Source organism: Alligator mississippiensis, chromosome 7 (assembly GCF_030867095.1).
Source record: "Alligator mississippiensis isolate rAllMis1 chromosome 7, rAllMis1, whole genome shotgun sequence".
NCBI lineage: Eukaryota > Metazoa > Chordata > Crocodylia > Alligatoridae > Alligator > Alligator mississippiensis.
This window is the reverse complement of record NC_081830.1, coordinates 85904625-85927906: the sequence shown is the minus strand read 5'-3', so window position 1 is coordinate 85927906 and position 23282 is coordinate 85904625. Positions and strand designations below refer to the sequence as shown.

Sequence of the window (23282 nt, the reverse complement as noted above, 5' to 3'; positions counted from 1 at the left end):
GCTCAGTGCAGCTACAGAGCAATATAATACAATACGACTTGCAACAACTTACAGTGCTAACATAAAATATAAACCAACCCACCTAAACACTGTCCCAGCCTGGTCTTGCTTGTTAAATGCCTGCCCAAGCAGAAAGGTCCAGGGTGCTTCTGGAAGATATCCAGGCTCCAGCTCTGGCGGCCTCAAGGATTGAGTCCCAAGGCTGAGGAGCAACTGCTGCAAACAACCTTCCCACATGTTTTTGCCGTGCGGCCTTGGCACACTGATGGATGCTTAAACTTGCAGAAGGTTGCTCTGGGCTGACCTCAGGAGTCATGATGAGGCATAAGGGAGCAGGTGGTTTGTAGGGCCCAGGTCATTTAGGGCCGTAGAGGTCAAAACCAGCACCTTGGATTGTGCCTGGAAAGATACAGGAAGCCAGTGCAGACTGCAGTTTCTTTTTTTTTTTATTCATATATTTTGTGTTCCAGGTCAAATCAGCCAAATCATATCTATTGAGCACAAAATCATTCCAAAAACGATGTCGATTGAGCAGGCAGGACTCAGTCATTCTAACTACCTTGTCTGGTGCTGCGGCCAGTGAGCATCCTCCCTCCCAGGCTCTCCTCCTGGGATTTCAGATGCTCCCAAGTCCATCGGCAGGCATCCTACGTGCCAGCCCAAGCCCAGGTGTCTTGGGATTCAGGTGCCCCCATTTGATCTTAGCCCACGAGAGGCTGAGACGCTTGATCTGAGCCACATGCTCAAGGGCACAGAAGGTGGGTGGGTTTTTGTTGTTGTTTTAAGGACAATTTTTCATGTCCCAAGTCCAATCAGCCAGATCAGTTCCAAATCCTTTCGATCCTCCAAGAACCATATGTGGCCCTACTACCGGCAAATATCCCCCACCCCAAACTTTCCAGCCTGGGGCTTCGGATACTTCCAAATCTTTTGGCGGGCATCCTACGCGCAGGCCCGAGCCCGGAGGGTTGGGGTTTGGATGCCAGTGAGCTTCACTTGCCCTCAGCCGTGCGGCCGCAGGAGCAAGCCAAAGAGAAATCTCCATGAATGTCCATGAAGACGGCGTGTAGCCAAGAACCTCCCACTGGAAGCTGGCCAGCGGGAAGCTTGTCGGGAGTCCTGTCCACAAGCAGACGAGGGTGCAACCCTCCGCAACTCGGTGCCATCTTAATTGCATCACCTCGGTCACATTGCTAGCACGAAGGGGAGCCTTGGCTCCACCAGGATCTGCACAAAACAAGTGGCAGTCTCTTCCGGAGCGAGCACACGGCAGAGATGTGTCCCCCAGGCCGCAGTGATCAGCGCAGAGCAGGCCATGTGCTGCAGTCGGGATTGAACCCGGCAGTTTGCAGCCCCCCCTGGCAACTTTGGGCTTGTTGGCTCCTTGGTTTGCTTCCTCCCCGAATCCCTCCACGTGCCGCAGGGCGGCCCCGCACGTGGGGGCCTGCCTTTTCCCGCTGCCAGGTCTCCGAGCCGCCGCCCCACTTCCTCCCTGGGGGGGGGGGGGACTCAACCCCAAGCCCCGCCCTTCAATTAGGGCAGCCCCCAGGCCCTCCTTCAGGCCTCCTCTCGCTTCCCCTCTTGCTGCAGGTGGCCGAGGCCATGGCGGAGCGGCCGCGCAAGCACCACTGCAAGTCCAAGCGCTGCCTGCTGTGCGAGGCGCCCTTCCCGGGCACGGCGGAGGGGGAGCTGTGCCCCGAGTGCGACGCCCCGCTCCCCGTCGCCCGGCTGGACCTCGACGCCGAGTGGCGCAGCAGGCCCCTGTCCCCTGGGCCGGCGCGGGCCTCCGCCGGGGCCCCCCGCCAGGACAAGCGCCAGGCCCAGGTAGCTCCCTCCCCGCTGACGGGCACCGGTCTCCACCCCCCCACCACCACCCCTGGGTGTTATTGTAGGGCCTCCCCCCATTATTTTAGGGCTTCCCCCCATTATTGTAGGGTCTCCCCCGGGTGTTATTTTAGGGCCTCCCCCCATTATTTTAGGGCTTCCCCCCATTATTGTAGGGTCTCCCTTGGGTGTTATTTTAGGGCCTCCCCCCATTATTGTAGGGTCTCCCCTGGGTGTTATTTTAGGGCCTCCCCCTCATTATTTTAGGGCTTCCCCCCATTATTGTAGGGTCTCCCCTGGGTGTTATTTTAGGGCTTCCCCCCATTATTGTAGGGTCTCCCTTGGGTGTTATTTTAGGGCCTCCCCCCATTATTGTAGGGTCTCCCCTGGGTGTTATTTTAGGGCCTCCCCCTCATTATTTTAGGGCTTCCCCCCATTATTGTAGGGTCTCCCTTGGGTGTTATTTTAGGGCCTCCCCCCAGTGTTATTGTAGGGTCTCCCCTCGTGCGATACTGTTGTAAGGTCTTCACCCCGTGGGGTCTCCAGCCCCCCCCCCCCCGGTGTTATTTGAAGGTCTCCCGCTGGTTGTTATTGCAAGGTCTCCCCCCCGTTATTTTGGGGTCCCCCCGTTCTTGTAGGGCCCCCCAGTGTTTTTGTAGGGTCTCCCCTCGAGGTCACTGCAGGGTCCCCAGGCCCGGCCTTCACTACTAACCCCCCCCCCCCGCGGTGGCGGTGGTCGGGGGCGGAACCCGCGCGCGGTGGCGGTGACGGTTTCCGGGGGGCGGGGCGGGCGGTCCGTTCCGGCGGGCCGGGCACTTCCGGGGCGGGGCCTGCGGGCAGGAGCGGAGCGGCACACGGCAGGTCAGAGCCGGGGCCCGGGCTGGGCTGGGCTGGGCTGGGCTGGGGGGTCGGTGGCCGCCCCCCCCCCCCCGTGCTGGCACCGCTGCCACGTTGCAGCGCCGTGTCATGGGGGGGCGGTATTTGCGTTGCTGGAGCGGTGCCCCCCCCCCCGATATAGGGAGTCGCTGAAGTGAACGTGGAGGCCCGAAACAGCCGGGCCCTCGAGGTCGGGGATGGGGACTGTTCCCACCCCGACCCCGCGCTGTCGGTGGAGGGTGGTGATTCCCGATCCGGTTTAAAGGGGAGATCCCATCTTCCGGAGCGCTGTCCCGGTCCGGGCGGGCGGGCGGGGGTTCACACCGGAGATCCCGACCCCTTCGAGTCGCCTCGAGCTCTCCTGCCAAGAGGAGGGCTCGTAGGACAGCCTCGCTCCGAGGCCGAACGCGTTGCAGCCCGGCGCAGCGGGAGACGACCTCGGAGACGAAGCCCCCAGCGCTGCATCTGCCGGATGGGTTGTTACCCTTGCCGCTCTCGTCCGAGCGGAGCAAACGCCCCAGCTTCGGGGAAAGTCCCGCTCGTGGAGAGCCTGCAGACGAGCTCTTCCTTGGGGCCGTGCCCGCTCGAGTTGCTCGAACGAGTTTTTGGAGCGAACCCCAACTTGCCGCCGGACGGGGCGCTTCGAGCATTCGGGAATAAAGCGCTCGAGCCTGCGCCGGGCCGGTGGTGCAGGGGTCGCTGATAGGTCCTGGGGCTATTTTAGTCTGAGGTATAAATAGCAGGGGTGCTTTTCAGTGCAGGAGCTTCCAGATCGGCGATAAGGGCTTGTTCCACTGAGGAGGTTCGTGGAGACGGGCAGCCCTTGGCCGTGGGCCGCTCTCGTTTTAGCACCTGTTAGAGCGGGGCTTGCTCCTCTGGCGCCCGGTCCGGCCCCCTTGGAAAGCGCAGAACGGCTCCCACTGATTTCGCAGCACTGACATCAGCGGGACGCTTGCTGTTCCTAAGCCAGCCTAGACGGCGGCCTACCCGCCGAGGACGAAGGCTGCAGATGCTTTAGGCGGCTCACCGCGCGGTCGCGCCGCTCTTACAGGAGGTTTTCTCCAAGCTTTGATCTGCACCTGCTTTGCTGTAGGTTAGGCAGGAGTGAACGTGGCCCTCGGCATCGTTGCAGCTGGCACGTATCGCAACCCCCCCCCCGTAAAGCAGGGTATTTCTCAAGCTGCAAGCGAGCGCAGCCCCTTCCCCAGCAGACAGGCCCTGTCGCAGTCAGCTCCTGTAGGTAAAGCAGAGACCGAAGGGAGCCCAGCGAGAGGGAGAAAGAAGGTGGATCGACTGAGTGGAGAGGAGGAGTCGGTAGTTGTGGGGGGAAGAATCGGGGAGGTTATTGCTGTCGGTGTCAGGGCAGAACTTGGATGGTGGTTCCCTCGGCATCATCCCGTACTAGAAGAGGAGACGGTTCCTGGCCCCGCCGTAATCTTTTCTTCTGGCAGCAGAGCGTTCCCCGTGTCATAGGAGAGGGCACAATCACTCTGCGCTTCGGCTTCAGCGCAGCAAGCAGGCATCTTTCGGATTCATCCCGATGGGGGTTCCCGTTACAGTCCTCCCGCCGGTGTTGGAAAGGGGCGTGCGGGTTAGCAGCTGAGCCGATCCATCATTCTTGTGACTCGCTCCAGCCCCCTGCCGGGAAAGTTAAAAGCGTGCCCGGGAGTAAGCCAGTGATTTGTCTTCCCCAGCTGGGATTATTGTATCAGCTGTCCAGATTGTCTGCTCAGTCACCTCCTTCGTCCCTGTCAATGTGGCGTCAGCGAAGCAAGGTATCGGATCGTATGGAAGACCATCTCGGCTGATCTCCATTCATGTCCGTTAGCTTGAACCGTAGCCCAGGGTCGCTGGTGTGCGTGAGCTGGGCACTGCTTGATGAGGCAGCACCAGCGAAATGATCCCTGGTGCTGAAGTGGGGGCTGGGGGATCTTGCCTGGTGGAACAGGGGAAGCGTGTGTTCCCTGCTGCTGGTCTGTGCTGCGGGTAGCATCCCCAGGCACGCTGGTCTCTTCATAGGAAGGTCTTTTAAAGTCAGAATTACCTGCAGGCTTTGAGTCCAGCATGCACAAGTGTTTGCTGAGCCAAGGCCCCAGGTTGCACACTTTTTGAAGGGGGCTGATTGTTGCTTTCTGTAGCACGCCGGTGCTACGAATCAGTCGATCCCTTCCCAGAACGAGCATTTGCCAGAACTAACGCACCAGGACTGTAGAAGGGACTCGAGTAGCAAAGAGCGAGGGGGATCCGCTCGTTGACAGTTCAAGATTGACAGGACTTCCCAGTACCTCGGCTGGTCTGGTCTGGTCCCATAAGACGGGCTGCTGCTACTTACTGGATGATGGAAATCTCACTGCTATGGACTTTTTCCCCCTCGTGCTCCACCTGGGTTACCCCATTAACTTTGTCCTGTTAAACCTTGCGGTCTCCCTTTGCACTGTTCTGATCGGTTGCTTTCTGTTGCTGGTATTCATTGCGCCTCCTGCGCCGTTTCATTCCCTGCTACCTGGTGTGTTCCTCCAGCCCCCTGATCGCCTCAGCTTCTCTGAACTCCCTCCTTCTCTTCTGCTCTGGACCACGCATACTAGCCCAAGAACAGGCCTTGGACAGACCTCGGTCCCTTTGTGTCCGGAGGCTGCCGCACTTGCTGTCCAAAACCTCCTCAGCCATTTTTAGTCTTGATGTGACATAAGCTAGGCACATATTATTGCAGCAGGGAAGGCTGCCAAGGGCTGCCTGTCCTTATTCTGAAGCATTGCTCCATGCATTAGTTGGAAACGCTCCCAAGTGCCAGGCCAGCAGTGCTGCCCACGTGCCCCTTCTCTAGCTCTGCCTGCGGAGGCCTCCCTATCTGATCTGACTGGTGATTGCACAGGAGGGTCATGGGGCACCACAGCTCTGACATAATCGAGACGCTGTTAAATGCTTCAGATGGGGGAAGGGGAGTAGGAGAAAAGGTTGCCTGTGACGTGGCCTGTTCTCTGCTGCATGGCGTGTTGGCCTGCCAGCCAGAGCCGAGACACACCCAGTATCTGTCCCAGCACACCTGTGGCATGTGGGTGGGGAGGATTTCTCAATCCACAGAGCACTAGGATTTGACAGGCCTTTACCGGCAGGTGTCTGATCAGCTTCTCTGACCGAAGGCAGCACAGAAGTGCAAGCTGGGAGCCTGCCCCCCTTTTCATGGGCACATCATGGAGGAAGTCGGGCTCTGTCGGTCCCACCGTTAGCAGCTCCCCGCTTTTAACTCTAGTGGGAGCTGGAGTGGGATTTTTCCCTTGTCGCCCTCGTGTGCCAAGGTGTAAGTAGAGCACGAGCCATAAGTTAGTGACTTGGGCAGCTGAGAGCCAGCTGCTGCTTCCCTGGTCAAGGGTGAGTTCACGAGCAGGTCTTTTCCTCCTTGTTTCCCTGTTTAAAGTGGCTGCTTCTCCCTTTGGGCTTCAAGGGGAAACCCAGCTTCGTCCGCCAGCTGTCTGTGGGGGTGGGGGTGCAGAGGAGGGGAAGTGCATCCTCTTTCATTGAAACTAGAAGTGGGAAATTGTGCAACGTTCCACGTGGACCGGGCAGCTCTGAATCCGGCCTGTCATGCAGGTGCCAAAATAGCCTCGTTCGCCTCTCGCTAATGATGGGAAGTAAAGCCGTAGGTTGCTGGCTAGAGGGTCTTGCCCCTCTGCTCAGGCTCAAACCGACACCATATTTGGGGTCAGGAAGGTATTTCACCCCGTGGTCAGACTGGTACAGACTGGGGGGCAGAGGCTCGCGTTCCTCTGTAGTGAGGGGCATGGTCTCTACCTGGGATCTCTGGCGCATATGTTGATATCCTTTTATAGAAGCAGGACGTTGGCTGTCATGAGAGTTTCTCTCCAGCCTGCTGATTCTTAGACACTCAGTTTAATGCAACTGTGAGCTGCTTTACAGGGAGCCGTGATTCAGCATTCCCTTCAAGCACCGTTTGTCAAGATGCTCTAACAGCCGATGCCAAATACACGGGCTGAGCCCTGTGTTTAGATGGCTGTGTCTTTGGGCTGACCTTCTGCATCCGGTGCCCCTTATTGACCAGTCTTTCAGCGCTCCCTCAGAGAAGTATCAGATACTTCTATTCCTCTTTTGTATCTTTCTTCTAGGTCTCTCCAGCCGACGTACCAGGCACGTCCAAGAAGATGGAGGCACCAACCTCATCCAGGCTGAATTCCCGGAAGAGAAGAAAAGAAGGCCCAGGACCCAACGGAGCAGCAGAGCTGGATGGAATCCCAGCAAAAATGTCCCGCCGCGCCTTCGTAAGCGAGTAGTTAAATTGGGGGTGGGGAGCAGGGTGAGTGGCACAGAAGCTGCAGTATTGATCAGAGCCAAGTAAAATGTTCTGTGTCTGGAGAAGACAAGGAGGGAAGCAGTGTTGGTATTTGCTTCTTGCAAAGCAAGCATGACAGCTTTGCTCCATCACCCCCCTCCCACCCTCCCCACCTAGCTTTGTGCTTTGACTGGTCCCCCAGGACTAGTGCATGCTTTCCCGGGGGCCTCAGACCACTCCTTAGGGCCGTACAGGGACAGGTGTTGCCGCTTGTCCCTTGCAGGACTAATGCTAGAGCAGGGATGTATTAGGAGCTCTGCAGGATGTAACTGTGGCAACCCTGATCAAACTATGGACCGCATAACAACACTCTGCCCTCGATACAGATGTGACAGTGACTTTGCAGAGATGCATTCCCTTTCCTCAAGAGCATTAGACTGATTAACTCATCCTAAACTGCATCAAGTCAGCCATGCAAAAGAAGAAGAAGGGGTAATCTTTTGTTCCCTGCTATGGACCAGTCAAGGGAGTTTTTCCCTGAGGGCTCAGCAGCTCCGCCTCCTGGCACTGTTCCTCTACTGATGCACACCGTCATGGTTCCAGTGAGCTCAGTGGAGCTGTTATGAGTCATAGAAGTGGATCTGCCCCTGGGCTGCACTCGAGCTTTTCCATTGACTTGGGGCATAAGTTAACCTCACCTTTGCTCAGCTCCCTCCCTCCTAAGGATTCATAGATTCACAGATGTTAGGGACTGGAAGGGACCTTACAAGATCATCGGGTCCAGCTCCCCTGCAGTTGGCCAGGAAAGACTGCTGGGATCAGATGACCCCAGCAAGGTGGGCATCAAGATGCTTTTTGAAAATCTGTATAGAGAGCAGATAATCACCCCCAGGGCCTGCCTGGAGGATTAGCTTCAGCAAATCCCTTGAAGGCGTTTTGCATAAAACTTTTTTAGGGACACAGCTGATTACTTCACCGCTGTGACATCAGAGTTCCCTCGCCATGCTGGGTAACATGCTCACCTGGGGAGGGGGCTTTGCGAGCTTCTCTTCTCTCTCTGCTTGTTTAGAGTTTGCGGGAGCCGGCCCCCTTCTCGGATGAGATCGAAATCGATTACAGCAAGCCATACGCCAGGGTGACATTCGAGGAGGCGCTGAGAGGAACCCCGTGTGAGTAACCCCCATTGCAGACCGATGCTCTAACTCGGCATATCTGATTTCTCCTGCCCCCAACTCAGCCTTAGTTGTGGCAGGGGAGCATTCTCCTGGGCTGGGTAGCCCTACTCACCCTAGTGATTAAGACAGCTGTTGTTACTAGGATTACACCACTGCCTACACCTGTCGCTGAAACAGGTGCCTCATTCTTCCCACAGTGAGGTCACTTGTCATCCAACTAACTTGCGGTCTCAGTAAACACTTCCAACCACCTGCTTGAGTCCCTTCAAAGCCAGAGACCACTGCAAAAAAGCGTCAGGGCTAAGCATCTTTTGTACACTAGGACCAGGGGTAGCTGAGAGCACCACCAGTCACAGAGACAGGAGGCATTTACAAGAAAAATAGCCTGACCTGAGCAAGTGACTCCAAGAGCCAGCCCCAACACAAGGTCAGCATCCCAGCTGGCTCTTGGAAATGCTCAGTGAAATGCAGCACGGCCTTTGAAGGAATTTCAGTGAGCTCAACAGGTCAGCCCCTCGGGACAAAAGTAGTGCTCCTTTTACAGTCAGTTTTCCCAGTAGAACTGAGCCAGTGAGAGAGGAACAAGGTCTAGACAAGTGGTTTACTTCACGCGGTGTTGGCAACCCCTACAGGGGGCATCAATCCTCCCCCCTGTCTTACCAGCCCATCTCAGAGACACCTTTACCACCATAATGAAAATGCTAAAACCCCTGCACCTCTTTCAATAAACAGCAACAGAGCAACTAGCAGCAAGCTTAGTCCCGTTGTGACATGTGAAGACCCAGCTAGCCGTCTCCCGAAGGAATTTCTGAAAGTCCCAGCACCTTACACAAGAACAGAGGTTCCAGCCTTTGCCCTCTGGAAACCTGCCTGGTCACTTGATGCTGATGGTTGCCTCTGTCCAAGGAAAGCTCTGGTCTGCCCTGGCTTAGGGCAGGGAGTGATCCAACAGATCCAGCAGCCTAGGAGTACTGTGCCTAGCTGCTTCCCATGATCCCCCAGCTGGGTTTTACCATACAACCTTGCACACCACGGAAGCAGGCAGTTTAAGAATTGACTCCATAGCAGCCCCCTCTGGCTGATTTTAGGAGTCCTGTTAAGTGGGTTCAAAAGAGACTTGGCCCATCTTCTGGAGCCCAAAGATGTGGATGTTATCGTGAGCTTCCACCTCCAGGCGTATGGAAGTGAACTGAAGCAGGTGGGAAGTTGGGAAGGTCCTGAGGCTTCATCCTGGGAAGTTCATAAACAACTCTGACATCTCCAACAAGCCAGCCTGAGTAGCCAGGTACTGAGCAGGATGTCGCTGTTGCATTTTGATTTTCCAGGGGCTGAGGGGTTTGCCGTCTGCATGTCCCCGGCGTTCCTTTTACACCAGGTTCCTTTTACGTCATTGCCCCCACGCCACGCACTGGCCACACGCGTGCCGGCCCAGGTTCACATTCAAACAGTCATTTCTGTAGTGACAGCCCTTGCTAGATCTTTCCAGCTGGGAAGCCAAGCCCATGCAGTAAGGTATGACTAAAAACTGCTGCCCCTGGCCTGCTTGCTCATAACTGCCCATCTCTTTCTGTGTTCAGTGGATCGGCCGGTCAGGGTCTACGCTGATGGGATATTCGACTTGTTTCACTCCGGACATGCCCGGGCTTTGATGCAAGCTAAGAACCTCTTCCCCAACACATACCTCATTGTGGGAGGTAAGGCGAGATCTGTTACCTTGAGAAGACCTTACTGCATCTTCCCTGTCCTTCTCCAGCAGGTGACACCCTGCTTTGGGCTCTCTGCCTCAAAGGACAGTCACGTGGCAGTGCCTCGCCCTTCAGCTTTGAGTTCAGCTCAGCACAGCGTGTGCGTGGGACACTGAGGCAAATAGTAGGCCTGAACATAAAGATTAAATCCTGAAATTGTGAAATTGTTTCTGGGAGGGAAAGACTCTCTGTTCCAACTGAGTTCATTGAACCTGTCATCTCAGTATTGCATGCCAAGTGCTAGGCAGAGCTTAGCTGCTGAATACTGAGCCATAAAAAGAGGCATTCGGCTACTATCTGTAAACCAGGAGCAGCAGAGGAGGGAGGAACTGTTTCTGTACATGTAGCTGAGCCAACGTGGGATGAGTTTTACTGTGAGAGTCAGTCCTAGCGTTCTGCTGGCTTCAACTTGTGATGGTTTTGGAGTTCATAGAACCATAGAGGAATGGGGCTGGAAGGGACCTCCAGAGGTCACATCTAATCCAACCCCCTGCCTGAGGCAGGATCAGCCCTGTCCAAACCATCGTGTACAAATCCATTGTCCAACCTCTTAGTAAAACTACTATCAACTCTGATACAACACAAGATCTGACACCCAAACCTGCCACAGGTAAAGCAGGGGGACCACAGCAGCTAGTGTCCTGCTTCTATGAAAGGTTATTAACATATGCTTAAGAAGCTCCAGGTAGAGGCTGTGCCCCCCACTACAGAGGAAGGGAACCTTCCCCCCCCAAATACCAGTCTGACACTAATTGGGTAAAATTCCTTCCTGACCCCAAATATGGTGATTGCTCCAACCCTGAGTAGAGGGGGGAGACTCCCGAGCCAGGAACCTCCAGCTTTAAGTCACAGCAGCAGCACTGGCACAGCCCAGGCAAAATCCCCAGCCTGGGCTGCAGCCAAAACCTAGTGCCCCTGAGGAAGGCAAAAACCCAGGCACATGTAGCAGAAAGGTGGGGAGGGGGCAACCAGCAATGGAAAATCCCCATGGTAGAACATAGGCATTGCTACACCTGGATCATCCCCGACCAGGGGCTGGCTATCCAGCACCTCCAGCAATGGAGAGTCCACAACTTTCTTAGGGATCTTCATAGTTTCATAGTAGCTAGGGTCAGGATAGACCTGAACAGATCATCTAGCCTGACCCCCTGCCACCGGCAGGAATGAATGCTGGGTTCACAAGACCCCAGACAGGTGATCATCCGACCTCCTCTTGAATTTGCCCAAGGTAGGGCAAGGACCACTTCCCTATTCCACTGTGTCACTGTTCTAACGGTGAGGTTTTTTTTTCCTGAGATTCAGTCTAAATTGGGGATTGGGGTAGATGAGATGTCTGTGGGCTGCCTGATCCATCATCTGAGGTGTCTTAATAGCTGCTGACTGGTCTACTTGGACACTAACTGGACTTAGAGCCCAGAATTTCTCTAACGAGGATGCCCTTGACCCGATCCAGCCTCCTTGAGTGGTGCCAAGGACTTCAGAATGGGAGTCTCCACCAGTAAGGAGCACCAATGGGGACTTCAGCAGGAGGACTCAGCCAGGCCACCACTTCAGGAGGAAAAGAAGCCATTGCTTCTGGCTTGTTGCTGTGGCATTGGCCACTGGCCCCCAGCCATGAACACAGCCATATCTGCCAAAGGGGCCTGTGTATCCTCCTTTCTCCTGGTTAACCACCACAGGGCAGGAATGCAACAGCCTCTTAAGTTTTTCTGTCTAGAAGTAACCTCAAGTCAGCCTGTTGGTCCTTCAGCACAAGCACATCTGAGCTGGTAAGACCACTGGCTCATCTTTTGAACCACGTAGCAGCTTCTTGAAGCTGAAGACACCCATACGAATCTTAGCAACCATCCTACAGGACTCTCTTTGTTCAGGGGGTTTCTTTTCCATTTTTTTGGTGTCAGTCGAGGGCTGCCCTTACCATAGCATTCTTACACTTTTCTTTTCTTTTCTTTTCTTTTTTTGCTATAATCGATGGCAGGAAATGACTGTGTACGTGGGCTTAAAAGCTACAAAATATATTAAAGTGGCATCTATAGAATAATTACTCAGATACATAAAGCAGACCACAGTTAAGCCACCTTGCTGTCTGGCAGATTGCACGCCCACATGTTTCAAAAGTTGCCTGTTCATCCCAAGAAGTGAAGCATTCGTCATTTGGGTTTGAAACCTGCACTGACTTGAATCCTAGCAGAATGCTGGATGCAGCTTCGTTGTGGGGCTGCTGGGGACCGATGAGATCGGAGGGATGTTTAATAGGTGTACAAGCAGCTGGTTTGTGGCTGGGGGGTGGCAATATGTGGGTTACTTCGGGATCTGATCACTCAAGAGTAGGAGTGCACCAATAAAGATTTTCTTGGCTAATACCGGTAGCCAATTATTAACCAGCCGTATCAGCCAATACTGATCTGATAACTGATTTGGTTACATGTGATGCTGGAGGCTGCTGGAGCACGTCAAATGAAAAAAAAGGTTTATTTATACCAGTACTTTAAAATGTACTGACATAAATAAACCTTTTTCTTTTTTGGTTTATATAATGCCCCCCTGTACCCTGTGGGCAAGCCACCCGTGGCTCTGTCCCACTCCCTGCCCTGGCCCCAGGTCCCAAGCACCACCCTGGCTGGGCAGCACCTCCTACCCCTGCCCCTTGCCCACTCCCTCCCTCATCATGGGGGCCTCAATCTGCCCCCACCTCCCACACACCCACCCCCCTTTCCTCCACCACACCCCTTCCCATCTTATAGACTTACCTGCAGGGAGCCGCTCTCCATGCTGCCTGGCTGTTTTCCTGGCCGCCTGCTCGCGTGAGGCTGTGCACATGAACACGATGCCTTCTGCGTCTCGCTCCCAGCAACCCCAAGCAGGACCCCTCGCAGGCTAGAATGCTGCCTGCCTGCAAGGGGAAACCTGCCGTTTCCTAAGGGAACCCAAGCATCTAGGGGCCCTGGCCCCGTGGGGGAGAAGGAAACCAGGTGTCTGGGGGCCCCGGTCAGAAGGCATGATTAATTATATTTATCGGAGAGCATTATCAGCTCCAGTGGCCAAAAGAGCCAGTAGCAAATAATGTAAATTTCCCTTTTATCGGTGCCAATCCGATACGCAACCAATATATCAGTGCATCTCTACTGAAGAGAACTCCTTCCTTCTCAGAACTGTGCGCAGAGCTTTCAATGAGAGGTTGGTTTGTTTTGGCACAGTTGAATCAACCTGGCAGTGAGACCACCTCCTTGGCTGTTGGCTTTATTTTTAGCCTTGTGTATTGATCACCACCAGACTCTTCTGAGGGTTTGGCATCGAGAACCTAGTAAGTTAGAGGACCAGTTCCTCCCAGTGAGCCAGTGGAATTGGTTGGAGAAGCCCCTTTGGCTCTTTTCTGTCTTCTGTCCCCTCCAACCATCCCTCCTCCCCACACCAATGCTGTGTTGTTTGGAGAGGAGACCTGGATGGGCGTCCTGATCCACCATTGCCTCCAGTGCCGCTCAGGCTGTGCCTGGTGGGATGCAAGCACCAGCTGTCTCAGGGTGCAGAGAGGCAGGCGGTGGGCTCTGGGATGAGGGCAATGTGTTTAGCTAACCTTCCCGGCAACGCGCCGTTCTCCACAGTGTGCAGTGACGAGCTGACCCACAACTTCAAGGGCTTCACGGTGATGAACGAGAATGAGCGGTACGACGCAGTACAGCACTGCCGCTACGTGGACGAGGTGGTGAGGAACGCGCCGTGGACGCTGACCCCTGAGTTCCTGAAAGAGCACAGGGTAAGGCACAGCCTGCAGTAGCCACAAGCTTTGTTGGGACTAGGTGCCAGCTGGCTGCAGGAAGGGCCTGGGCAGGGGGGCTGTCGCACTTCCCTGGGAGCATTGTTCCCAAAGCAGCCCTTTTCCATTTAAAATCCTGTGTCGGATCCAAGGCATGTTTATTTCTGAAGCAGTTAGGAACACAACCAGAATTAGCTTGGAATGGCAGGTGCTGCTGCCATCTGGGCACTGGCTTGGCAAGGAGGTGAGAAGCCTGAAGGTCACAGATAGAGCTAATCTGTCCTGGGCTCTGCTTTGTCGTTGGGCAGAAACAAAGGGTCACCTGAGGTAGCAGGAGGTGACTGTAAAGCAAACAGCAGCGAGATTCTGGGTCTGGAGGGACAAAAGTCTCAGGTTGATTTAAAAATTCCTGGGTCTGAAGGGATAAAAGCCTCAGGTGGACTTAAAAGGAGGCGGGTGATTTTTATTGCATGTGTTAATGCAGATGGAGATCAAGGCAGTTCACCATCCTGCCTCAGGCTGCATGCTGACATGGGCCCAGCACCCACAGGGATTTTTAGCCAGCCACACTAGGCTCCCTGCTGGCAACGGGCCCTGTCTGGGTCAACCCGCTCTCTGTGCCAGCATCTCTGACGCATTTCCTGGTTCAGGGTTTCTTTCTGACACTCGGCCTGCAATAGGGTCAGTCAGGAGGACTGGGCTGTCAAGGGCTAAACTCAGTCTTTAGGAAAGCCCTTTGCAGGTCCCTGTTTTGGAACACACCTACCTGTGCTCCGGCAACATGCACTAACATCCTGACCATTGCTTTTCTCTACAAACGAACAGCTCCTCATGGGGTCTGGGAGAGTTCACCCCAACGTTTTTCTCCCCTTTCTAACTTCCAGATCGATTTTGTTGCCCATGATGACATCCCGTATTCCTCTGCGGGCAGCGACGATGTCTACAAGCACATCAAAGATGCAGGTGAGCCCTAAGACACACCACTGACCTGTCACTGTTGGCACCTGCTCCTGGAAAGCACTGCTATAACCAGTGCCCACTACTGCCAAGCATGGCATGGATGGCTGAGGTCACCTCTCCCTAGGCTCCTCCACTGCTCCCATTGCTAGGGCCATGCCAGGTGCTCCTTTCCAGGGCAGTGGGGAGGAAGCCCATGCAGTGACAGACTGAGAAACCAGAAGCCTTTGCTCTCCCTGGCTACAGCCCAGCACTCTTCTTACCAGGCCTGAAATGCTGCACTTAGCATATCCCATGGGTAAAGTCTGCATGCCTGAGATTTAGTAGGACCTGGATTCTTCACTAGGGCAGGTTCCTGGCCCTTGCCATGAACTTGGGGGTTTGCAAACTAGCTGGAGTAGATGTAGCTGCAGCAACATCCCATCTGGAACTGTTTTGTCAAATCCTTAATTTGTCAAATGAAGCAGTTTGCAAACAACCCGGGTATAAAAAATCTAGGTTCTACTGTTCAGCTGAGAACAAAATGAACTGCCTGTTGTTGTACGCGTGGGTCTCATCCATTGTGCCACGGTCTAGAGATAACCGGTCCTCCTCATCTCTTGGTTGAGGACAGTCAAAAGGAGGGTCTTTGTACCTGTTGAGTTTAAATGGAACTTTTCCCTCTTGCATTGTGGGACCTTCTCACTCTGCCACAGTGACCAGTGTTCATTTGAGCTCAAACAAAAGTGCTTTCCTCTTACATTCAGTCTGTTGTCCTTTGTCCCTTAACAGACCAGCATCCATGAGGTCAGTGCAGGAGAAGCCTCCATTAAAAGACATCTCTGATAGCAGCAAAGAGAACCGAGCGAAGTGCGACAGCCCCGCACAAAATGCCCTTCGAACTGAAAGTTCCCCTTCCCTGATTCCCATCCTTGGTACAAAAGTGCCTTCATATTCAGAGCCCATCTTTGCAATCAGCCTGATACTAAATAACCACTGGTTTGAGAGGTGTAGAATCCGAGATCCCTTTCTAGGCACACTACTTGCCACACGCGCAGGCCCAGTGGCTGGCTCGCTGCCCGCTAAGCAGGGGAGCCTTTTTTTTTTTTTTGCAGAAAGGAGCACAGAGCGTTGGCTGCAGCCTGATGGATCCTTACGTAGGCATGCGTGGTCCTGCAGTGTTGCGGGCAGATTTCTGCCAGATCATTGAAGGCTGTCTGAAGACACCGGCCTTAACAACACCATAAAGGGAGAACCTGCATGCATATGCGAGTCCCTTTCCCCAAGTAGGAGAAAGCCAGTGAAAAGTCACCTTCTGCTTGTAGTCTGTGACCATGGCCCTATCATAGACCGATCCTCGTGCTGTTGTAGAGCACCACAGACTTAGCGGAACTCTGCAGAAGGAGGGGTCTGCCAGGGCAGTTTTGGAGTGGGGCCCAGGGCTATTACTGAGCTGATTTCCATAGCCTTAAAATCCAGAAGGGGCCATTGGTGGTCATCCAGTCATACCTGCAGCATAGCAGAGTCCCTAGGACAGCCCTGAGTCCATTCCTGCCTCCAGCTGCTTCTGGTCTCTCTCTCTTATTTCAGCCTTGGAGATTCTTTTAGGTTTTTTCAAAATCATAGGTCCATCTATGGAGACCAGTCTTCAGCAGCTAGGGTTTCAGCTTTAGTTAAGCAAAAAAAAGGGAGGGTGTATCAGCTGAAGACTCACCTCTGTCCCTGCTCCTTGCAGCCTTAACTGTGGAAAAATATTTTCTTTCCTTCATTCTGCCTTTCAAAAACAAGGTAAATGTTATATTCTGGGGCATGTGGTATGAGAGATGTGGTATTTGCACCTAGCAGCCAAAAGTCCAACAACCCGTGATCAAAGCTTTCTTCCCCATATAGGTGCCGATAAACTGCAGCCAGATTTCATACACATGCACACAGACACCATGACCCATCTCTTGGATGAGGTGAAATAGCTTGAGCCCTGGAGCCTTTCTCTGAGGCAGATTTTCCCATCCTTTGCTCATTTTTGCAACTCTCTGAGGCCCGCTCTGTCTCTTCAGTTGCCTTCTAGAAGTTTGAATCCCAGGCTTGGGGATGGGTATCAAGTAAAAGGCCAACTGGAAAATGAGCAGTTAAAGAGGGTGATAGAAGTGAGAGTCTGTGAAATGCTGCAGCAGTCTGTCGCGGCTGCCCGCTGAGCTCCAGCTGTCCCGGTTTCTGTCTCCCTGGCATAGGCATGTTTGCTCCCACCCAAAGGACGGAGGGGATCTCCACGTCGGATATCATCACCCGTATCGTGCGGGACTATGACGTCTACGCCCGGCGGAACCTGCAGAGGGGCTACACGGCCAAGGAGCTCAACGTCAGCTTTATCAATGTGAGTCGGAGCACGTTGCAGCGTGAGCTGCCCCAGATCAAAGGCTGTGTGGCTGCGCCTTTGAGTAGCATGGAGCTTAGTGGGAGCCATATCCTGCTGAGCCCTGCAGGCACTGTCGCGGTCCAAGGGAACTGCAATAACTCCACCAAGCTAAAGAGTCCATCTTCTCCAGGGCCCTTGTGGGTTTTTTAATGCTGTAACACCTGCTCCGATTTTGTCCCCTTGGAAAGTCAGCATAGGGGAGAGAGAGCTTCTGGATAAGGAGAGCAGTGGAAATAACTGAGGTCACGGCACTGCTTTCATTCCCTGAGAAACGTAGCTGCATAAAACAGGCACTGGCTTCCAGCCTGTGCCAGGGGAGACGGGGCTTGCACATTTGACTGAAGCTTCGTCTGTTTATTCCCAGCTGGGGGCTGTGCGGGTGTTGAGTCCCCTGGGGCTGTGAGGGAAGGGAAGCACCTCCCAGGGGGCTGTTTTGTTGTTGCCAGCACACGGCTTTCACCCGGTTCAGTCCTGACAAGGGAAACCAGCAGTGTGTTATTCCCCAGGGCGGGGGCAGGATCCACTTGCTTCTGCTGTCACAACCATTCCCCCTCAGTCCTGCGGGACCAGCCCGGCTCTGAAGGGGTGGGCGAGGCTGAGTCTGTACTGACTAACTTCTCTATCAACCAGCAGGGCTGGGCGTTCAAGTGGTAGGTTGTGTGTTTCCATTCCAGTGGCTGGGACGCCTCTGGCGCCATCTCGTATATGGAGACAATCTGATGTAGAAACACAGAGCTGGCGGCTTATGGTGCCATTGTCAGAGTCTCTCTCCTCGTTATAATCTCCCCTTGTCTGCCTGCAAAGAGCGTCCAGCAAGCAGGCTTATGCCCATCCCTGTGATCCCCAGAGGAGATCTCTAAAACAGATCAGGTGCCAAAGTAGATCTGTTTGCCCCTTCCTGCAGATACCATCGGCGGTACATTCTGATCCGTATGTCACGTAGTCTGTATTTTCCTCCTCATTTGTTGCTCACGGACCTTGATTTACCTTAGACTCTGAACTGCTCTGCAGGTCTCCTCTGCTGTCTCTGGGACTGGCGTTTCCAGAGTCTTTCAGACTTACTCTGCAGCTGCCCTGTAGGGTAAGGAAGGAACCAGGTGAAGAGGAGGAAAGGCTGAGATCCAGGAGCCACTGTTGAGCAAACCCAGGCGCTCTAGGTCCGAGTGACAGTTCCCTTGCAGAATGGTGTGTGGGGAAACGTGATTGCTAATTTTCCTAATGCCCCTGCTTGCGTCCGCAGGAGAAGAGGTACCATCTGCAGGAGCGCGTGGACAAGGTGAAGAAGCGGGTGAAGGACGTGGAGGAGAAATCCAAGGAGTTTGTGCAGAAGGTGGAGGAGAAGAGCATCGACCTCATTCAGAAATGGGAGGAGAAGTCCCGGGAGTTCATTGGCAACTTCCTGGAGATGTTTGGCCCTGAAGGAGCACTGGTAATAAGGATGGGGGGAAGGGGAGGGGAGGGAAGGGGTTAGAATTGCAGATGGCTTTCTGGCTGGTCATAGTGCTTCCCAGACCACAGCCTGGCAGAGCAGTGACCTACAGTTAACCCAGCGCAGGTATGGTGTAGGCCTCTGTCCCCAGGTATGCCCAGCACACACCTTTAATGGGGACGCTAGCAGATCCCTGGATGACCACTAAGGCTCCAGTTCTTGTGGTAACTTCCCATCACTGCTGTCCCCGAGTGGGCTTGAACTGAAGGCCCAGAGGCAAGATTTTTATGTACAGGTACCTGGCGCCATAGGGGTCCAGCCGCATGCCACCAGTGCCTGCCAGGAGCAGTCTGCTTCAAAGGAGTTGAACCTGTATAAAACGTCCTCAGGCCCACAGCTCCACTGAGGGTCTTGCATAGACTTCCTACTGCAGCCTGACATTGTGGTGGGACAGGGCAGCGCCCAGCGTGGTGCACGAGCTGTCTCTCGTGGCATGACACCCCCGACCCACATCTGTAACCTTGCTCCTGTGTGCCTCCTCTCCCCAGAAACACATGCTGAAGGAAGGCAAGGGCCGGATGCTGCAGGCCATCAGCCCCCGGCAGAGCCCCAGCAGCAGCCCGACGCACGACCGGTCCCCGTCCCCCTCCTTCCGCTGGCCCTTCTCCGCCAAGACCCCGCCAGCCTCACCAGCCAACCGCGCCAGGAACGAGGCCGCCATTACCTATGACATCAGCGAGGACGAGGAGGATTAAGTGGCCGGCGGGGGCTGGCCGCCCGTCATGCCTCGTCCGATCCCAACTCTAACCCCAACGGGGGCTTCACAGCTGAGCAAGAGCGCGATAGGCACAGGCGGGGCTGATGGCAGGTGGGGGCTTCGCCCGCTCTGAGCAAGGGCTGCTGCCCTGGAAGCACATTCTCACCTCCCTGTGCCCCTTTTTATTGTTTACGTCCCAGTGGTTTCCAGGGGGAAAGATTTTATTTAAAGAGAAAAAAATAAGGGTATTCTTTTAATCACAGGCTAGCTCTAGGGCTTGCCCCTGTTAACCTCTGCTGGGCGTGGCGGGCATGGGGAGAAGATCAGGGGTCTCTTCTCTGACCCACCGCAGTCTTCTGTTGCCCGACTGGGAAGCAGCCGGCTTGGCTGCTGAGTCCCTTGAGTCGTGGCTGTCCACGGTCCTCAGCCTGGGAGACGGTGCTGGGAGCAGGAGCGTGGGGGAAATGCTCTCTTTTTTTAATTGTGTAGAGATGTCTGTGCTGCGCCAGGAACTCCCCAGGTCTCAGAAAAGCTCTCGCTTCTCTTAGCTGCGGTTCCCAGCCTGTCCTAGTCACGTGGCACAGAGGTCTGAGCCCTCTCACGGTGCCTCTTGTGCGGGGACAGCGCCAGGTTAGAAGACGCTGCAGGACAGACGTGGCCGCATGCTCTAGCATAGCACAAGCCTAGTCAGCGCTGCTTTCGCTGTTCGAAGGCTGGCTGCAGAAGCCAGGGGGGAAAGGCCTTTGGGGATTGTTTAATCAGGCAGGTCTCTGGGAGGATTGCTGAATCCCAAGCTAAGAACTTTTTCTGACCCCTGCCCTGCCATTGTGAGAAGAGCATTAATTTTTCTCCCAGGACACCCGCTGTGTCGTCTTGTGTGCGCGTGAGCCCAGCTAGAAGTTGCAAGCTGTTTGCTTCTGCCTTCCCCCCTCCCTCGTGTGTCTGTGTGTTTAAATTGCCGCGTGCGGAGAGGCAGGGATTTGGGAGCCATCTTTCATACCTGCGTGATGAAGCCACAGCTGTAAAAAAAGCCCTTGGGCTGGCGAGGGGCCGTTCTCTGACATAAGAGAGGTGCAGGGCGCGTTTTCTCCCAGCGGCAGCTTCGTATCAATGTTAAATCAGCAGCACCTTAAATGCAGGTGCGTCACCTCCCGACTGCTTTGCAGGGGCCCCAAAATAGCCTCAGAGCAAACCACTCCTCTTCGGGTTTTAATTGCTCGGCCCCAACCCGCTCGCTGCCCAGTCTGGTCCCGTGACGTATTGCCATCAAGCGCGTAATAAACGTCTGTGTTGAGCTTTGAATGTCCCTTGCTACTTAGCAGCATCTGTAGCGGTGCCATCTGCGAGCTCCCATGGGGGTGACTTGGGCAGGTAGGTCGTGGTCCCAGCAGGCTTCTCTCTAAACCGGGAGCCATCTGGCGGGAGCGGAGTCAGCTGTGAATCTCCTATGTGTGTGTGTTTTTTCTGCTGGTGTTTGTCCTAGCATCTCCCATTCAGAAAGAGTTCCCTGAGCAGAGTGCCCTGGTGCTGGGGAGCTGATGATGAGGCCAGGGCAGAGTCTCAAGAGCCAAGGGACAGGCGTTCTCCAAATCTGGGGTGACTGGTCCAAGGAAATGACAGACAGCCACTAGAGCCGTTGTCCGCAGAAAGAAGCTTCTGTCGAACCTGACCATCCCCGTCTTCAAAGGGGCTAGCCTTCCTCCATCTGTCAAGCTGTTCTTCGTGCTGCTGTTGTGAAGGCTTCGTATGGACGGTTCCTCCCCACCGTGTTGGGTCAGACACACGCACATGTGCACCTTCGTCCATGTATTTCCACTGAAGCAAGGGAAAGCTTTTGGCTGCCTGAAACACCAGCTGGATTTCGCGCTTGGGCACGTGCCGAGCTGCTGCAGGGGAGCCGTCGCTTTGTTTCCAGCCACAAGATGGAAGGAAGCACGTTATTTTTTCATTCTTCGGTATCTGCGTGACCGAAGAGCACAGGGTGTTTAATGCCGACGTATTTCCCCCCGCTCCGTTAGTAGACACTAGAGTCCATAGGTGATATCGCCAGCTGATCGCACAATTCGGGGGTCAGGCAGCTTAGGGCCTGGCCATCACCGTAGGCACAGTGTGAGCAGCAGTATTCTTTCACTACTGGTGAGTGTTTCTGATGTCAACCCACTCCCAAGGCAGCCCACAAGTGGTCCGGCCTCTGCAAGGCCCTGTGTGCCCAGGATCCGCACAGAGCTGGATTTAACAAAGCCATTGGTCGCCAACACCCCTCGCTCCCCCTTTGCGCTTTGCACATGGAGATGGACGCTCAGCTCCCCATGCTTATTGTGGCACGTGCTGAAACAGCATCATCTCACTGTTTGCCTGGCACCTTTCACGTGTGGTGCTGTGAGAAGGGGAGAGGCAACAGTCTCGCTGTGGCAAAACCTGCAATGCACTGAGCTGCAGAAGAGACAGGCTGGGTTTCCCACTGTGTTACCTCGTACAGTTTGTTCAGCGCCATTCAAGCTCTACCTTGCCTGCACACGGCCTCTTCCACAGCACATCACACGAGGCTGGTTAGCCGAACACTACAGAGTGGCAAGGGAGGAGGAGGCTCCAGATAGGCGCCCTGCAACGGAGAGCCTCTGCAGTATTCAGATGGAAAGTAGTGCTATGTCACCCATAGGAGTCCCTTGCTGCAACAGCACAAGAGGACAGCGTCGGGCCAGCCCTGATCCGCAGCCCAAGGCCGTCAGCTTTGAAAGCAAACCCTCGCAAATGGTTTTCAGGTGGGCAGGAAGGATAGGAACGGCAGATGGTTGAACTGAACTGAAGGCGAAATGGCTTCAGCTCTACGGCTGTGATCTTTTGACACTCAGTGGCATGTAGGTTGGGTTTCAGAAGAAGGCTGGCTCTGGAAGCTGGATGAAAGAAAGCAGAATACATCTGTCCTCTGTTAATCTCTCACAGGGACCCCAGACCCGAGCCCTGGGAGGCTCCATCCCGTTCCTCCAAGCACCCGTCGGTAGGGTTTACGGTCCAGGGTGTGTTTTTCTCCTGCCTCCTCGGTGACCGTCCCCTTCTCCGTCCCGGTATATCTGGAACACGCACAAGGGGGGATCATTCTGTGGGGAGCCCAGATGCAGCCCCTGCTCGTTGGTGCAGGAGACTTCCTCGGTGGACGTACTGCCCGCCTTGAACGTGGCCCCCGGGCCTGGCTTGTCCCTCGTTCAGCTCAGTGAGCAGATAAAGAGCTTTCTCAGATGCATGCAGTCCCATTGCCCAGTGCTGCCGCTCACATCCTTGAAAGCCGCATCTGTTGGGAACGTCTCCAGCAACGCGTCATCATAGGAGTCTAACGAACTGCGTGGAACTGGACAATCTTGTAACTAATCATGGTGGGGTTATGGTTTGTCCTGGGCTTTGTCTTTTCCCAGTGAACCGAACGGGCTCTCCAATATATAGCTGCTTGCAAGGTGTCAGAGCAACGGTTTGGTTTTCTTCTCCGGGAGGGTGCTCGTTGGTTTAGTTTTACGGGGGTTATTTTCCAAAATGCACAAAAGGGATGTGTTGGCATCCACATTTTAAGTTCTGGATTGTTGTTCTTTAACTTCACCTCTGCTCACGGGGGAGCCAGGAGGCGACGTGGATCAAACAGCCTGGGGATCCCAGTGCTGGAGACCCTCAGGGGTTGTGGCAGCCTAGCTGAGGCCTGCTGCCACGCTGGGTCCACACGAGAGGGGCGGGTGGCTTCTCTCACCAGTCACGTCTCCGCAGCCGGGGGCGTCCCCTTCTCAATCAGTGTTCACCGTCTCGGTTTCCGTGTGTGCATCACTGGCTTGTTCTTGAGTTGGTTTCTGACTTTTATGTTTAGCCCAATAAACACAAAGTAATTTTACCCAACCCCTCTGCCTCTGACGCCTCCTTTGGCTTCCTCAGTGCTCACGGTTTTGCTGTCTTCTGCAGCCCTTTAACACGGGCCCGTCAGCCCTAGCTTTCCCTAGCCTTGCCCCTCCTAGGTGCGAAGCTGGGGTTGACGAAGAACTGGGTTAATGACACTATTTTTATTTTTATTTTACCAGTTTCCTCCCTCCTGCTGCTGTCCCGGGGTTTGC

General features: G+C 54.6%; 1 protein-coding gene across 2 annotated transcripts; it reads left to right on the top strand.

Annotated features, from left to right (window-relative positions):
- The first annotated feature begins 1622 nt into the window (after positions 1-1622).
- Positions 1623-23070, top strand: PCYT1A (phosphate cytidylyltransferase 1A, choline). Of its 2 annotated transcripts, none has more exons than XM_059731257.1 (9): positions 1623-1824; positions 6822-6974; positions 8055-8154; positions 9738-9854; positions 13508-13659; positions 14544-14622; positions 16824-16966; positions 18249-18437; positions 18986-23070. In XM_059731257.1, exons 2-9 carry the CDS (start codon positions 6858-6860, stop codon positions 19190-19192), a joined length of 1104 nt encoding a protein of 367 aa, XP_059587240.1. In that variant the 5' UTR covers positions 1623-1824; positions 6822-6857; the 3' UTR covers positions 19193-23070. The 2 variants fall into 2 exon arrangements, with proteins under 2 accessions (XP_059587240.1, XP_059587241.1); XM_059731258.1 differs by lacking the exon at positions 1623-1824 and adding an exon at positions 2631-2685.
- The last annotated feature ends 212 nt before the right edge of the window (positions 23071-23282 follow it).